This window comes from Cyanistes caeruleus, chromosome 5, assembly GCF_971803275.1.
Source record: "Cyanistes caeruleus chromosome 5, bCyaCae1.hap1.1, whole genome shotgun sequence".
In the NCBI taxonomy this organism is placed as follows: Eukaryota; Metazoa; Chordata; class Aves; order Passeriformes; family Paridae; genus Cyanistes; species Cyanistes caeruleus.
In genome coordinates, this window is record NC_141705.1 from 35,361,737 (window position 1) to 35,380,467 (window position 18,731).

Sequence of the window (18,731 nt, forward strand, 5' to 3'; positions counted from 1 at the left end):
ACATAAACTGTACTCTGCAGGCATTTCCTATTTTAAGGTTAAGGCATAGGATGGGTAAAATGGTGTAAAGATACCAGATGACATCTATATCTAGAGGTATAGGTGAAACTGTGTGTATTCAGGCTGTCAGGGTACTGCTGAATTTCATGCAGTCCTGTAGTTTATATTTTTTGCAAATCACATGGAGATAGGTTTCATTCTGCGTTATTTGAAATTGATTTCTTTCTAAAGAAATGTTAAAAATAAAACCCAAATTGTAAGTTACAGTCTTAATGAAATTTTGTGTAGGAATTAGGTTGGTTTGGCTTGGTTTCATAATCAGTGGTTAAAAAAATGACTAGTAGATGTCTATCACTATTAGGATGAAAATGCTATATGGCAACTCTCCTTTTATTTTTTAGCATTTTTCCCACTTTGTATTGCCTTTGGTCTTTCACAGATCTCTCCTTGCTTTCGTGTGCCCATCTTAAAAATAGTTCCCTAACCTTAGATTTCTATGAGAAAGAAAATAATTACATCTAAGTATCTTAAAAATGAAATTTTGTGAAACAAAATGAACTGTTTTGTGAAACACAGTCATTCTTGGCAAAGCAGCAGGTGAGTTAGAGCAATATGAAATATGATTTCAGAGTCTGTTCTTGAAATGGAGTTTTCTTGTCTGCCTCCCATATATTATTTGTAAATGTCTTTTAGTATTTTAATGTATAAGTATAAATGCTTTTCCACTCTATGTAGAGAGTGAAAATGAAATGCACGCTTAATGCAGATTGATCTTGTGCTAGATTCTATTCTGTTTAAGAGCCATTTTCCTCAATACTGTTATTCACTCCTTTACTTTAAAACTTGTTTTTGCATTTAATTCTTGTTGAGTTTATTGTTCCTGCTGGAGTCAGTAAGAAGGGCTATTTAACTCCAATGGGAGACAGCTTAGGTTTTATTTATATAGGCTTTTTGAAGCCATTAGAAGTGGCTTGCAGATATTTCTGTTCAGAAGAAATGCATGACTTAATTTGAGGTCTTGGTAGAAGGAAGCTTAATGCCTCTGTTCCCATAAAAAAACTTCAGTTTTATATCACTAAGATTTTCAGTTGTAGACTTGAGAAATCATGTAACACACTGGTCCACAGAGACTTTCTTTATGACCTGCATCTTTCAAGTTATTATCTATAAAAAAAAAAAGTGTAGATTTGCACCGAGTAAATGATACCTATAGATTGCTTTTTCCAAGTTAATTAACAAATACTTATCTTTGTGTTTTATTCATGTCTGCAAATTGATTGATTATTGATAGAGTCATTGGTTTGTGTTTTTAAATCAGATTAAGCCATTATATAGAAGAGTTCAAGTAGCTCATTTTAAAGTGTTATACGTATTCACATATATATATATATTTAAAATAAGTACAATGGAATTAATTAGTTTCATGGAGCAGTCTTCATAAGTAGTCATGTCTTGAAGGATAACAGTTATCTGCCTCATCATGATCTATTTCTTCTTTTTTTTTTCCTTTCTGAGGTGTAAAAGTGACAGTCGTATAATGATTCCATTAAAAAGATTAAAAGACATTTCTTTCCAGAGAGAAATATTCAGAATATTTTTTCTACTTCTTTAGTTGAAGATGTTCTACCCTTTTGGATAGTAAACATGACAGCCTGTGCATGTCTGTTTCATTGAGGAATACCTCAGTGCCTTGCAGAGGGGTGGTGAACAAGGATGGGGAGAGAAAGGGGAAGCAATGCTGTGTTCCTGCTGCTCATTCCCCAGAGCAGATGAGCTTTCTGTCTCCTGGCTTGAAGAGAACTAGCAAGATTATCAGCTCTGAGTGTTTCTCAGGCAAGGAGGTGTTCAAGGGAATAGGAGTAGCCAGCATGAAGACAGCCTGAGGGTAAAGGGAGCAGATGAAGCAAAAAGAGGCTTTTGAGATAAAAGTGGTGTAAAATACGAGGGCATTAGAATCAGAAGTTGCATATGATGTAGAATAAAGGGAAAGGGCTATATAATTCCAATTAAAGTTTTAATTGATACCATTTCCAAAAGTCTGGGTTTTTTTGAGTTCTCTAAATCCACTGTTTTCAGCTAACAGCTATAAAAAATACACACCTCTTCAGCAGTGAAAAGATTTGTGAGGTAAAAAAGATCGTTTGAGGAAGATAAATATTTGGTATTTTATTCATATGCTTTTGACCACTATGCCCTGCACAGCTGCCGGAAAATTTCCTGAGATCAAAGTGTTTACATTTTACCTCTGCTTGCATTTTTTTTATTTCTGAGTTTTAAACAGCAAGGATTGGAAATGACAACAGCCATGTGTGCTTTGATTATATAAATGTAAGCATTCTGAGAAGTCATATTAATCTTATTCTGAGTACCAAACTGAAAAGCCACTTGGTAAATAACCTGTTTCTTCCTCTGTTCCTACACTTGAAAATAAGAAGTATGCTACCATCTCTAAAATGAAGGTGTGCAAAACCCACAAATACCTATTAAATATGTAAGAGGTTTGTAGAGCATTCCATTTAAACAGATGAGTGCACAGAAAATTCAGGAAATAATGTTTTCTGGGTTTTCAAGGTTTGAATAATGCACTAAAAAAAATAAAAAATATGTAGCTTAAAGCCTTGTATAACTCAACCTATTTGTGAATGAAGAAAACAGTGCAGGATTATATTTCAGAACATACTTCACAGTAGTTTTTTTTTTGGGATGAATAGTTCTGTTCAAGGCTGAGGAAAAGAGCTGAGGGATTGATTCTATGAACTCTAGATAAGATAGATGAAAAGGATGCTTATTTGCTGATTTTATGATCCATGGCATTGTCATTCACTTTGTAATTAGAGTAGTAAGTGTTGCACAGAATTAGTGTTACAAATTATTGTTTTCAATTGCATCAAACAATAAAAATTTATAATTGTTTCAATCATCATCTATGTATTATTGATATATACAATATGCTTATAACCCATCTATCAACAATAATAACTTGTTGATTTATTTAATGTATAAATCTTAGATACATGATCTGTGCAGTCATGTAATGGGCAAACTCTTTGAATTAACTGACCCACATACAAACATTTGTATCATGTTTGTGAAACCAGTTTGTTTTATTCCTGTCCCTTTAGATTTAGAGTGATTTTGAAGCTGACTAAAGTTGTCTGTGTTAAATCAGCCAGAAAGTTTTTTTAAGATTATAAAGATTGACTATGTTATGCCTGAATGATTCGTATTTTAGGCAGTGACTGCTCTGTGTCAGTAACTTTAATACTTATTAACTGCTAGATTGAGATCTGTCTCATTAAGCAGCAATGAACCTAATGTACTGAATACTCTATAACAGCTAATTACAACACAGTTTTCTGTACGTTCTTGTAACCATCAATGTCCAAAATATGAGCATTTGTTTCTGTCCAAGGTGTAAATGTATAAATTTTTTCATGTGTATAATTAAATTATTTTGATACATTTTTTTCTGAAAAAATTGCATTGGTTTACATTGCGAGCAATACCAATACTGGTAAAATCAATCTTCCCAAGCATGAACAGGTGCCTTTTCCAATATTTTCTCTTAACAATGTGTTTCTTTTTCACCAGAAGCATTACCCCCTTGGGCACAGATAAAACCATGGACATTTATAAATATCTTATATGAAATATTTTCTTTTCTACATGAGTGTGGAACAACAAAGGTGTCATACCAGCTGGTGTAATGTCATCTAGTTCTGGATACCTACATGATATTTTGTATATTTTATTGAAGTTACGGTGTTAATTTGATTTTAAGTCAATCGGACAAGCTACAGGTTTTCAGCCAAGCACATTCTCAATACCTTACTAAATGGAGCCTTGTGGAGGTACCTAAGTAGTAGCTGAGCCAATTTCTTTGACAAGCTGTGAGGTGTTGAGCCAGGAGCTTTTGCTTAAATTAGTTCTTAGAATTACAATTGACAGGGCTGGGAGCGGTAGCACTGGTACCTTAAAGGAAGCATACAAGCATGCAGGATGATCATTTACCTGTCCATCAAAGAAAAGAAAAGAAATCAACCCAGAGTGATGAAAAGGTTAGCTTCCTGTCTAACTGGCAAAGCAAATGAGGTGTTTTGCTTTAAAAAAGTATTTCCAGTCAATTCAAGGTAGTTTCCCTTTGTTGTTGAGAGTTACAGAGTAGGAAAGAAATACAGACTAGCTCTTCAGGATGTTGTGCAGTCTCTGCTACAGCTTGGAATGTACCTTCACTACATGAAATCTAAACCTTTGATCATGACTCATGATGAGTCTTTTCTGCCAAGCCACTGTTTCTCTGGTGTCACTAAACCTTAGATCTGCATTTTGCCGGAAGGTACTAATCAGGCGTATTGCTTCACAGCGCTCTTTTATAAATGTGTGATATCTAGTGCTTCTAACATTAGAGAGTTATCCAAATTTAACAAATACTTTGGCAGAATACTTTGGTGCAACAGAGGAAGTCAACAAACTCTTTGATTATTAATAAAAGAGTACAGTCCACTATGATGGAAATGGATTTTTGTATGTGTGTGTGTATATATATATATATATATATATATATATATATATATCCATCCATATTCAGCTATCCTAATCTGTAGGGAAAAGAAGCTATAGGTAGCCTGTTTGGCTTATTTTTCCCTCCAGATTTCAGAGCAGTTAAGATGAATGGAACACATGAACCTTGTTTGTTGTCTTGGTATTTGTGCACACATGACTTCTAAACTAAGAGAAGGAGAGGATTTCTTCTTCTTTGCTGTTCGTTTTCATGGTTTGGGCTTCAATGAGAATTAAAATCATGTTTCATTATGTTAGCCGTGTCTTTCAAATCAGCTGAAAAATTATTTTGAATATAATTTAGCTCAAATATAAAATACACCTTTAATTTGGCCTTGAAAGTCTGATATATCAGTTGATGGTAACACAGATACAGGTCACTCAGCAAGGTGGATTTGCAAAACATATTTGTTTTAATAGCTAAGTGTTATAGATGAAGGCTTCTTGAAACAATATTTCTTCTCATTGGCAAGTAGCTTGTTTCATTTTACTCCAACTCTACATTAGGACAGGGAAGTATTAGGTATCTATATAAGCAATCCATTTGAAATTTAATTGCCTTGAGTATAAGTGAAGAAATGTGTTCAGTGCATATGATAAAAATGCAAATCTTAGTTATATTTCTGATACAGGAGGTACCATGACTATTTGTGGGCTTGCTGAATAACTTTATTTCCTGTAGTGAGTGCAGTTTGTTAAACTCTACAAATTGAGCTGGGGTATTGAGTGCTTGATAACAACAAGGGACAGTTCTGGATGAAATCATACCGAATATTAAGCAGCGTACAAAAAATGTACTAATTCTATTACCCTTGTTCAGGTCTAATTGTTATCTGTTACTCAGATCAAGACACCATCCATGTGAGAAAGGGAGGGAGGGATTTTGAGTAATGTACTGAATTTTATTAAAATACCGTGTAATCCCCAGATCCCTGTTATTTCAAATGAAAATAACTGTGAAAGAAAGAACTTTAAGATTTGCATATGGACTAAGGATAAAAAAGTTATTCATAAATGAATTTGTAAATTAGGTCTTTGAAGGCCTTAGTAATTTTCTTTTTGACAAAAATATTTTGCTGCACAATTTTTTCTTCTAAAAATATTGATGTTGCTACCAGGAGGTTTTACAAACTTAAAAATAAATAAAACACTGGCATTCCAAGAAACCCTTGAATTTACGTTGGACTACTGACTTAGGCTGCTATTAGAGTCCTAAAATCTCTAACTGAAACTTCTCAAACAATTCAGTTCAGTTTAAAAAAGTTTTTACAATATATTTTCCTTGTACAAGTACTGAGTAATCTTGTATTGTTATAGGATAAAGTAAATGAGTAGTTGATTATTTCAAAAGTTTTTTTTAAAAATGGTAGATAAAACTGAACCAAACTCAGTTATGTTCCCTGGACTGTGACCACTCTATTCCTTTTGCTTTAATAATTACACTGAAGATTCCAAATATTTTTGCATTTCAAAACATATTAAAGGATCAAATATTTTATCTTTTTTGCTTCAATTTCAAGTATTCCAGAATTTAGCCACATAAGAAAACATTATCTCTTAAAGCTGTCAATAAAGGGAATTTTTTGTTACTAAAGAATTCTTGACATACAAATTCAGCTCTTAATGCTGCATTTTCAGACCGCTTTATTACAAGCATGAAATTTTTCTTTAAATTTTTGTTTGGAAATCTCTTTGAAGGATTTTAATGGGCTTTTTTATGTTAGTGAAAGTCTTTTGTATCAACCTATAGACAAAATATAGTAATAAATAAGATGGAAAATTTTTGGGGTTTTTAGGCTGCAAAATGATCATTTTTGTTGTTGGCCTAGGGCCACTGGGGGATATCTCTGTGCAGACCTGATATGTCCATGATGAGATAATCCCAGTATCATTAAAATATCTGAAGTCACATTCCTCTTATGACTGAATATTTCTCTAAGTTAGAGAATCAGAGCATGGGTGGGAAGGATGATGCATAGGTAAATATTTTGCTGCTCTTTTTTTAAGGGGGGAATTGCATGAGATGCTACAGAGCAGTTTCTGGCTGCAAGTTGCAGATATTTATCCTTCATATAACTCCCTGGGCAGCAATGCTATCCTAACCAGTCCACAAAGGTGGTTTCTGGGATTTCAATTTTTTTTTAATGCAAGGTAATATAAGCACAGTGATCTAACTGGTGAAGGGCTGGGTTTGTGGGAGCTGCTTCCAAGATCCAGCATAACCAGACCATATCTCCACTGCTAAAAGTTGTCATCTTGGCCAGTGGGATTCTCATGAACAAACACACATTATAGTGATTTTGACAATGCACAGTGTTAGGTATGTCAATTTAGCTTGAGGCATTTTACATGTAAATAAGAAAACATTTTTATGATTCCTCTTAGCCTTGGTCCCACGCTGAGTGTAGTAAACGAAGCAACTATTAACTATTAATATTACAGAATGAATGTAAAAGCCTGAGGACTAACATTTTAATTTTCAGTATTAGCTGATATCTGATTAGCTAATATCCAGTCACACTGTGGAGATAAGCCCAAGTAGATCCATTAATGATACACAATTTAATGTGTAAAAGAATATCTTCATATTTGTTTTTTACTTTCATGCAATTAGTTGCCTATTTCCTAGAATCCCTTTGTTCTTGTTGAGGCATTATTGTTGCTTTTCTACATGTGTTTCTTACAAGTATTCAATGTCTATTTACTTTTCCACTGTAGTCATAGCGGTCAGGATATCAGAATTAATTTTGTGGTAAATGTACTTTTTGTTGCTTTCTAGGTAATTCTGTAATTGTAAGCATTCTTATTGAAGGCTAATCTAAATGAGAAATCATCTCCTGAGCAAGACTAAGAAAACTTCAGTTAGTATTACAGGTCTAGTTTCTTGTATAACGGGAGAGGGTGGAGCAGAGTGGGGATGTATTCCATTCGTGAGCCTGGGAGCAATCACATGGGATTGCGTATGCAGCACTTCTTGAGCAGGTTTTCCAAGTCAGACTACAGGGGTGATCTTTGGTGATCCATTCCCAAATGTTGCTTCACCTCATCTGCAGCTCTGTAAAACCACATCCTGAATGTCTTGTCTTTCTGCTGTCCTCGGGATAGCACTGAGGGAGCTGGGTTGATTCTGCCTGCTGCTATACTGTGATGTTGTGGAGACCAGTTTCAGATCAGGAAGTCGTGCCATCTGTTGATTAATTTCAGGGTGCAAGATATAAGTAAAAAATGTTGCTTTTTGCTCAATACATTTTGTTTTGATGGCTGTATTTATCAATTAAAATATTACATAACAGTAGCTTGACTTGAGGTTAAGTCTAGCTTAATAGAATTCAGAAGTAAATCTGCATGTTTCATGATGGGGCTGTGAAACTGTATTTGAGTTGATTGGCCATGAAAGCTGTGTGACAAGTGGTACAAATTTAGATATGAAGAAAATGCATGCCTAGCCAGGCATGGAAGACACAGAAGATTTTGTTATTTTGTTTTCTATTTCAAGTTTATGTAGTTCTCTGGCATTTTACTTGTACTCTGCTGTCTTGTCTTCTAATATTAGATAGAAAACTCTTTAAGAAAAATAATTTAAGAAAAAACGTTAATAAAATGTTGTATATTCTTCAGAGGTACTTGTTCCCATTGGAGATGTAATTATCTGTGATTAATCAGTAATTCTTTGGACATGTAGCTGTCTCTGATTAATCATTTAGGTGTTCCAGCTGCAAATGAGTTGGAAAGGATGAAAAAAAAAAAAACAGAATATCCTTCTGTATTTTGTATGTTTACTTTTCATAGATATTTTTAAAACTGATTTTCTTCATGGTAATATCTCAGGTGAATGGGTTTTCTTAATCTTTTATGTAAAAGGAAGTAGCATAACAGCCTTCTGTAACTGGTTATGATTTCATTGGTTTAACTTCACTTTTACAGACAAAAGTGGCAAGAGATGTAAGTCTTGAATAAATACACTAGCCAGAAATGGATTGAGTATTTTATTTTTTAATTATAGATCCTGATCTGCACTGAGGAGAAAGAGTTCATGTATCGCTAACACACAAACAAAGAAATTATTGTAGTGATGCAATTTGTGTGTATAATTAGATGTATATCACATCAAAAAAAAAATCACATCTAAAAATTTCTTCTGTCTGATACCTACATTTTTTGCCTTCTTAATGTAGAGATTGTATAAACAGAAAGACAACTTATTTTTGGCTGATGCCCTTGAAGATATAATATTTACACCCAAACCCCAGAAACTAGAAGATATTTGCAGATTTGCCTGTATAAGGCAAGTTCAGATATCTATATCAAAAATATTTCTGATATAGACAGTAATAATTGTACTAACAGAGAGGTAGCTGTCTAGGAGATGTTTGTTGACTGGAAATGGATGGGTGTAATACAACATTAATTGTGTTGCATTTTGATAGCTGAATAGAACCAGTATTTGGAGTTTTATTTTATCCTTGTAAAATAAAATTTCTGGTCTTGTCTTCTTCTGTGTATTTCATGACTAAATTTTCTCTATGGAATGATTAAAATAAAATAGAGAAAAAAAGAACGGTACAGACCTTCATGTTGAAAACCACTGAAAAAGACAGTGTTTTTGATAACTTCCACAGTTTTAGTGAAGACACGTGGTCCTAGAAGAACTGGATTTTTACCTGAAGGAAAAATTTTGGTACACATCAGCAAAATAAGAATGGTAGGTGCTGAATTATATAGCACAAGCTTATTGAGCAGAGTTAACAGTTTGAAAAGTGCTGAAAACTGTATTTGAAGAGGAGAACAAACATCAAAGAAGCATACAGCCTTTTTCATCTCCGGCAGTAATTATTTCTGTGACTGTATGTGTTAACTGCCTTGTGAAGAGGGTGTTCTGAGAGGTGAATGAGTGCCTGTCTCGCACAGACATACACACATATCTCACAGCTGAGTCACACTGTGCTGGTGACTCAATTTCACTGTGCAGGTTAAAATAGCATTTCTATTGTTCTGGTATTAAACAGCCATTTGCACATGCTGAACAGCTGAAAGGAAAGAATTGGAGCAGATATTACCTATAGCACATTACCTTGTGTGGGGTATGAATGATGTGTAATATCCATTTTGAAATCATAGTGCTGATTCACTGGTTTTCTTTAGTTTTGAGTTGATCTGACAGCACTCAAAACTCTAGTTACTCATGAAGTAAACAGTGAGAAAGGTAGTAGTAGGGCTATGGAAGAGCTAAGTAAATGAGAAAGGCTTTGACATGGAAGAGCTAAGTAAATGAGAAAGGCTTTGACATTGTATGATTATATGAAAATTTCACATTGTTGAATTTTTCCCCATAATTATATGAATTAAAAGATCTCAAGTTGGTGGAATATACCACTAAAAGCTTCCCTCAAAGACTTATGAACATGAACAGTTTTAATGGGAGAGATTAATCTTCACAAACTATAAATTTGTTTCAGTTATTTTACAAATTTTGAAGCAATGGGGGAAAAAAACGGATTCACTTTTGATTTTGATTTTTTGATTTTGATTTTTCGATTTTGATTTTTCCTGGGATTGTACTTGGATTGGTGTTATTACACCTATAATTGATACTGTTTTTATTTTATTAGGCTATTTTACTATACTTTTACAGTATAATAAAGCTCAAGTACTATCACTGGCCGTGGGTTTGGATGACATCTGTATTTGTGACACCTTAGTGTGTGCTCAACCCTCACTGGACCTAGTGCAGCAGCTTCAGGAGGTAATGCAGATATCTGTTCCCAGACAACAGTGCACACAACTTTCTCTCTTCCACTTCATTTTTCTCAGAAGGGGAAAAAGAAATCTTTACAAAATATCTTCCTCTTCTCTGCCCCAAGCTATTACAATACTAAGAAATACTCCCTAAAGTTCAGGTGTCCCTGAAAATATTTAGGTCTATCTTATTTTTTCATCTTTGATTTTACAAGCCCACATACATAATTTCTGTTTTTACCCCCTTGTCATCTCTCTCCTTTCTTTTCTGCTTTCTCATATAATGTCAATAGATGTACAGTCGTCCTAGTTTTCTGAGGCTTTTTCTGCTGTTATTTGTGATAAACTCTGATGTCAGGTAACTGTGTGTTGTCCAGTAGTTGTCATTCAATTAACTTGTTTTAAATATTTATTTCTTAGGTTTTTTGTCCTTAAGACAGTAGGTTTTCCAGTGAATGATTTTTTTTCTAATATTCGTGTAAGCTTTTAAACACTGAAGGATTAATCAGAGTTTTTATTATTGAGGGTAATCTTAGAAAACAGGACCAAAGGAGTTTTAAGTGTTTCCTGCAGTTGTTTGCATGCAGAATTAGTTACTCCAAAATAATTTATACATTTTTTCTCGTCTGTTCCTAAGATCTTGCACTGATGAAAAGCACACAGAGTCCCTGGGTATAAAACTCTCATAGTCTGTCACTGAAGAAAGACCCAAAGTGATCGCTGGGCATCCAAAGCCTTGTGCTGCTGAAGAGGAGAGCTGCCTGCTGCCAGAACGGTGGAATGGCAGGGATTGGAGTTTGCTCCTCACCCAGTAATGCAGGGGCTCAGAGATGAGGTGGAGGGTGGGAGATAGATGCTCTCACCTAAAAGCCTGCAGGGTGTTACACCCATGGGCCTGTGTGGTGAATGCTCGAGGTGGGTGACTTGTACAACAGGTTACCTAAGCAAGACTTAGGCAGCAGTTTGAATGGATGGATTTGCACATTTTACCTCTGCTACTTCACAGCTGGCTCTGATAAAGTAAATTGTCCTTAAAAAAAAATAATCTCAAGCTATAACTTTCTTTTTATACAACTATCATACATACTTAGGTATTGTTTTGTCTTTTTTATATTTAGTATATTCACTATTTAGTATACTTTATTTTTTTTTTACCAGAAGCTATCCAACCATTTGAGTACTGCCTTACATAATATTACCTATATTTGCAAAAAAGCAAGGGGTTTCTATTTGGGTAAAATGTGTACATATTTGAAAGTGGCTTAAACTGTTCTCGTCAGGGAATCTCATATATAAATAGATGTGTATATATATAAATGCTGAAAATACATGTGGTGATTTAATATTTGTTCATTAAAAGCAGTAAATAAAGGTTTTAACAGACAGAGCAAATTATTACCTGGATTATCTAGGCTAAAGGAAATAGAAATATACCAAATTAAAAGACAAAATATGAAATTACATAGAGAATTTACATTTGAGAATTAGACATAATGAAAGTAGACATATTGTCTTTAAAGAATGGCTTTTTACTTTTATTATATCTCTGGTATTATGATTTAGCATAGTATAAAGCCTTCGGAACAAGTTAAAATATATTGAATTATACCTATTGAACATCTTATACATAATTTTTAATTGGTCTTTGTCTGTATAAATATTTTATAAATATTTTAAATCTCTATGCCTCACTTTGTTTTCTATCCAGGTCCTTTTTGCTATAAACTGGTAGTGTTTAGGAGAAAACACAGCTCCTGATTACTGAGTCATGCCTGTTTGTCTTCTCTCAGCCAATGATTCCCACCTTCTCTGTCCCTTCAGAAGGCAATAAGAAGGGTTCCATGGGGTGTAAGAGGTCTTATGGGATTGATGAGATTTGGAAGAGTCAGAGCTGCTGCATTCATGAAACCAGGCAGGGTAGTGCCAGAAACTTGAGTACACTTCCTGAAGAAATGTCTTTTTGTGGAACTGGGCATTGTTTTAGACACTGTGATGGCAGGACATGACGTTGGTCTTTTATAACTCAAGAGCAATTACCTTCACTTAAGAAACATCACACGGAGTAAAATATATTGAGAGAAAACTCAGCTATATGATTTTTCTAATTTTGTGCTCTTTTGTGGATGCCTTTATTAATTCTTGTGAGGTATTTGAGTGGTGCACAAGGAATTGGTCTTGCAGGCAGGATCAATTCTGTTGTCAGAAGAATATGTCCAAGAAATTGGATAAACCTGTGATGATGGAAGGAATTGGACTGAATTTGTGTTTTTTATGATGGTTTTCCTGTTATTGAGAGTCATCCTCAGTAATCTGGTAGGTGATCAGCAGGAATCATGCATATAGGTATAACCCAGGACTGACACAGTAACCTGCCGTGAATAAAAACATGAAGCTCTGTAAGGACCTAACTGTTCATGTTAATCAGGTGGCATGTCTACATTTAATAGGTCAAGTAGCAACTGAGAAAACTCAGAAGTTGCATTAACCTTTCACAGGTTTTCTGACAGTCTGAGTTGTTATATTTGACCTAAACCCTCTTTGGCCTACAGTCTTTAATTTTCAGAAGTGTTCCTCACGAATAAAACATTCTTTTTGCTTTTTTTTGATACAATTTAGTAGCATATAACCTTTTTTTGTTTTTAACTTTCTTGTAGGATGCTTCGAGTGTTGCATCAAATGCCTGGGAGGCATTCCCTACGCATCTTTGATTGCTACCATCCTGCTCTATGCTGGAGTTGCACTGTTCTGTGGCTGTGGACATGAAGCACTTTCAGGAACCGTCAACATTCTGCAAACCTACTTTGAGATGACAAGATCTGCAGGAGATGTTATTGATGCCTTTACCCTGTGAGTTCTCTGTTCTTTTTACTTGTTTCCTTTTAAAACTGCTGAAAAATTCCACAAAGGATATAAATTTGACTCAAGAAAGTATTTTTTTGTGAAAATCTTAGAAAAAATTGTTTGGATAAGCTTAGCAGATGAAATTTGACCATGGTGATCTTTTTTAGTATTTAGAAGCAATTTATAATAATATTACATATTACAGTTTTAATTAATTGCTAAAATCTATTTCATATAACACTGATAAATCTGAACAAACAAACAAACCCCAATGTCCACAAAACTCTAAATACATAAAGCACAAAGGCTAGACTGATATTGGAAGTTATCCTGTTGATTTTCCTGCTCTTGATCTTTCCTTATTTTTATTGTGTGACACAGAAAAATGAACAAGATGTCTATATTTGATCTGACTAGGTATCACTTCTTGCATGAGAGCTAGAAATGAAATCTGAAATTTCTTAACTTCTCTTGGGTTATGTCATCAACATCCTTTCCAAAGCTTCTCTGCAAATTTTAGGTGTATTCACTGTGGGATTAGTAGCCAGAAAGGAGTATGGAACAAATAAGTATGTCACTACTACGCCAAATTAAAATTTCTTCTTTGGATCAAGGAATTCTTATGTCTTTGCATATGCTGGGTTGAAGGGAAGATGTATCTTCTACTTTGCCTTTTTGGATTGTCATTTAGAATAATGAGTCTGGCTTGACTTGGTGGCTAAGGTTCATTGTTATCCTGAATGGAAGATCAGTCATTTTATTAGGCTCTAACTTATTTTATTAGTCCCTAGGAAGCTGTTAGTGTAGAACAGCCACAAATCAATGCTTTCTCTCCATAGCACATTTTCCAGCGTATCTCTGTCACATACTAAAGTGAAAATATCAGTCAGGGAATATAGTCCAAACACATATAACTGACCGTAAAAGATTATGGAATTGTAAAGGTAATTTTTTTCCCCTGGCATTTGTTTTTCATAGCTAGTAGCTTTTGGATCTGTTTGTGTCCTTTGTTTACTTAAAGAGTTATTAAACCCAGTTCTTCCTTTGGCAGACCTATTGTAATGAAATTTGATTTTATTCAGTTGTGAAAGGTATATCTAAACTCATGTGGTAAAGGCAGGAAGAGAAAATATTTTGGCTAAAAGCAGATAAGCTGTTGTTTTGAACTGGGTAAACTGTGTGACTGGCAAAGAAACTTGCCCATATTAATTTTCTACCTGTTTAAGTAGATATTACACTGCTTTTAAAATAATTTTGTAGAGAGAATAAATTCTTGTTATTTTCTTACAAGTATTGATTAAACATTGGCTGTTCAAAAGCTCTATAGTAATTATACTTTTGAAAGGCCAAAAACCAGAAAAAAGAATATGTATGTAGAAATAAAAGTTGTAGAGCCTACATTCTTAAAACAACACATAATGAAATGGAATTAAAACCTAGTTTGGGTTTTTTTTCTGATTAAAAATTATATGAACTTTAAAAAAATCTAGCAGTGTGCCCTACTCAACTTTGCTTTTTTAAGGGTTATTTAACACATTTGGGCTCTTAATGCTTCTAGTGCTGTGAAGTGTCTCAGGCTGGCCTGGAGTCTGTCCTTCTGTAATAAATGTACCAGGCAGATGCTGCAGTGGAGTGAAGTGTGTTAGATTCTGTTTAATCATACTTATGGTTTCTGTCTATATTTTTTATTAGCATGCTGGATTTCAAATGTCATTCAGCATAAAAATCAACTCCTATCTGAGAGCTATTTACGTGGGTGGCAAGAGATGAAGGCTGTTTTAACTGTGTCCACAAGTGTTTGTTCTGAATGCAAATTACACAACTCAAGCCACCCTGTATCTTTTATCTCTGTCCATGCAGTTGCTGGCTGTAATTTAGAAGAAGCAGCAGACCCCTGTAGAGAAAGCAGGGCATAATGAGGGCATAAACAAAATCTGAAACACTCTCTAAATGCCTAAAATAAAAGCCAAAACACCTAGATCCAACAATGCCATTCAGAAACGCCCATTTCAATGTCCCTGAGGGCATCAAAAGCCCTGACTGTCCCTGCCTGGTCTCTCCTGGGGCCTCCCCTCAGCCTTCCCATGTTCCAAGACAACATTTCAGTCAAGCTGGAGGGGTTCAGACCCTCACCACTAACTCTCCTGGTTACGGGGTCGGGGCTGCTCTGGGCTGCCCATGCTCCACATGATGCCCTGACACTTGGGGAGAGATTAATTAATTAACAACCTGCAATGGGCAGCAAAGTTCCCCTGGAGCATTTGGCCCTTGGGGATTCAGCCAAGAGCAGCAGCCCTCTGGAATAAAAGAGGTGATCTGAGCGTGGGTCCTGCAGACTGCTCCCTCATCCCATCTCTCTGGTCTGAATTCAGAGAGCATATACCAGCTGCAGGGCATATTTGCTGTGGAAATATTGAGAAGTAGTAAATATTTGCAGTTTAAAAATTATAAGCAAGTTTTGCAGCTGTCATTTAAATTCTGTAAATTCCAGTCACATAAATTTCCTCGAATATATGATTTTCTTTCCAAGTTGCAATACAGAATGATCATGGTTAATAATTCCAAAGTTATGGGAGCAACCTAGAGAGATGCTGGATAGGGTTTTTTTGTTTGCTTGTTTTTAGGGGGAAAATACAACCCAAAATGCAGCCTGTAATAGGATGCAAAACCCAACAACTAAACAAAACAAAACGAAACAAAGATTTTTTTTGAAAGGTTTTGTCTCAAAGCACTGGATTATAGCCTGATTTTAGTTTCCTCAGGGGAGAAAGGTAAAATAGTTATTCTAAATGCTTGAAAGCTAACATAAATCAAATGTGTTCAAATCCATGAGAACACATGCTGTAGAGGCAGGTATTCATTATGGAGAGAACATATCTTCAAAAACCACATAGCTGAAGGGTAGACTCCTCTCTCTTTAGGCAGTCATTTTTAAATTCATGAACTTCTAATAAATTGGATGCCTATAAGAACATTTGGAATTGTCAATGTGTGACCTTTTCATTGGGACTAAACCAATGAAAGTGAAGGAATGCCTGTTTGGGAATTTGCAGATGTCATAAACATTTTTTGGGATGAGTGGCTGTAGAGTAGTTATTTTACTTCTTTGTGGTCCAAAGGAAGACAAAGAAAATACATATGATGCTTTAAATTATCCTGAAAACTGTTTTTATAATATTGAACTGCAAGAGGTGAATGTTGCTGATTTTGTCAGCTGAGCAGCTCTGTAGGTTTCACTAAAACTGAGTAATCTGTTTGAGGTAGATGTGGTATTCAGTCATTCTCCTAATAACTTAATAAAATGCAGTGAACACTATCTGCAAAGTACCAGGTATAACTAGATTTTCTTACTTAATCACTGTTTTTGTGCAGATTACAAAGTCAGCAGAAACAGACATATGCTTATCAAGCATGTATTGCATGAGCTGGATTTTTATATTTTTCTGGTGTTTGGAACAGATTCCAAAAGAAGATTTTAGAAAATCAGAAGCACGAGGTGTGTTTTGTGTTTCCCAACAGCATCCTTTTCCAGTTCTTTCTCTTTAGTGCACAGGGCCAGTTAATGCCATCTGTCACATGTTTGTGATATATAGGCCATGGAACAAGGGAATCATGCTCTTAGAGTGGAAAATGAAGAAATCTTGCCTGATAGTAATGTTAAACCCATTTTCCTACTACAGTCAGAGCTAATTCAGGTCGTTGTAAATTCACTTTCTTTAAAGGTGTGAAACCAAATAGTAATCTAAATGAAGTTGGAATCAGTAAATCTGTTGTCACTGTGCTCTCTACAGAAAGTTTCATAGACACTATATTGGTACCACCTTCCTAGGTCTAAAAATTTCCTTCCTCTCAGGCTGAAATCTGTGTTTCAGGTACTGCTGTGGCCAAGTTTGATGCTTGCTGGTGACTTTTCTGTTAGTGTATAGTCAGGGTTTATTAAGGTGGTATTGTTTTGTAATATATATATGTACGTACAACTGTTTTCTTTTGAGTGAAACAAAAAAATTGGTGCAGAATCTTTTATATCTTCCCTCTCAGTGATAAAAAACAATGTTTTGAGAGGTAAGTAAATGGATGTTATGATTTGCCTTTTTTTTTGCTGTTGACTTTGCTGCTATCACAAGTTAAATGCTGGTAGCACTAAAATATTACTGTTATCATCAATATTTCTACACTTATATTAGTGGAACACTGTGAAAGTTATTACAATGTGACCTGAAGTAAAGGACAGCTAATATGAAGTGGGATATTTATAAACATTTTTATTAGACTGTGTGATGATTCTGTTTGAGGCATCTGCTTAATACACAATGGTAGTAATCTGAGTTTTCCTATACATTTTTGATATCTTACAAAAGCTTGGTATTCTTTAAATTTGAACATACATTATGTTTTAAATACCGTTTGTATCATGGAAAACAAAACATATAAGGCTCTCTATCAAACAGTTGCTGACTTATGCAGGCCTGTGCCATAGCATGTTTGGAAACAGCAACTGACATTGTGTAGAAGAGTGAAGTTATCTCTGCATGAAATATCCAAACTTGACCCAAGTGTCTTCTTCGGGTATTATAATTTTGCAGGAAACACCAGGGAGAGCACAATTTCATTGAAGATGCACTTTACTTAAGGAGAACATTTTTTATTTCACTGCAACAACTGAGTCACATACAAATAGCAACACTGGACAAATACAACATATTAAATATTAGATGCAGAACATAGGATTTTAGATTTGGTATCATGGGCAGATGCAGCAAATCTGAGAACATGACCTTTACAAGATTATACAATGCTGAAAAATCACATTTACCACCTACTCAGCTATATTATGTAGCCCAGTCTTCTGTATCCCAATAAAGGCAATACCAATGAGAATTTATGTAAGTAAAATTTAGGATTTGTGAATTACCTGCCAAGACACAGTCCTCATTTTATGAAATTTAATAAGGAAATTTAGAGCACTGCATGAGAATAACCAGTGGAATAATCTGGAAAATTCATAGCAGTGCATGTGAATACCAGCAGAGTGATATTACATAAAGAATTTATTGGTCTTCTTCTGTGCAAATACAGTCTCTTACTTTTCGGCAGACATCTGTATTATTTAGTACTGCGTTAAGTAGCTTTCCTTCCTGGTTGACTGGAATCTTAGATTAGCTATAATCACTTCATGTCTTGTGATTTTCCCTTTCTCAATAGGTGGTTAATCTCCATAGAAATATCTTTTTCTTTTTTAGCTGCCTTTAACTCCCTTTAGTCTCAGTTCACTTTATAAATAGATAAAATGGAAAGCATATATTTATGTGTAATATCCAGGTTGCTAAATATGTTTTATGTGTCATGTTAGTTTTACATCCTCTGTTCCACAGGATATCTGAAAAGGGTAAATTCATTATAATGATCCCAATCTGGACATACAGTAACAAGCTGTCAGTCTTACACTGTCATTATTTACTTTGTATGTCTCCAAGTTTATAGTTGGACTAAGGAAACACTCAGAAATCCTGTGATATACTTGTGCCACATCTTTTTGCACTTTATTCCTATAGAAGGTTGCCTGGGAATTCAGTCTCCAATAGTGTATAGCAACC

General features: G+C 34.8%; 1 protein-coding gene across 2 annotated transcripts in view; it reads left to right on the forward strand.

Annotated features, from left to right (window-relative positions):
- The window catches only part of GPM6A (glycoprotein M6A), a 120,619-nt gene that overhangs the window by 70,587 nt on the left and 31,301 nt on the right, over positions 1 to 18,731 (forward strand). For both annotated transcript variants that reach the window (XM_023924994.2, XM_023924995.2), the window contains exon 2: positions 12,951 to 13,143. In XM_023924994.2, coding sequence (XP_023780762.2) covers positions 12,951 to 13,143 — 193 coding nt within the window. The remainder of the gene's footprint in view (positions 1 to 12,950; positions 13,144 to 18,731) is intronic.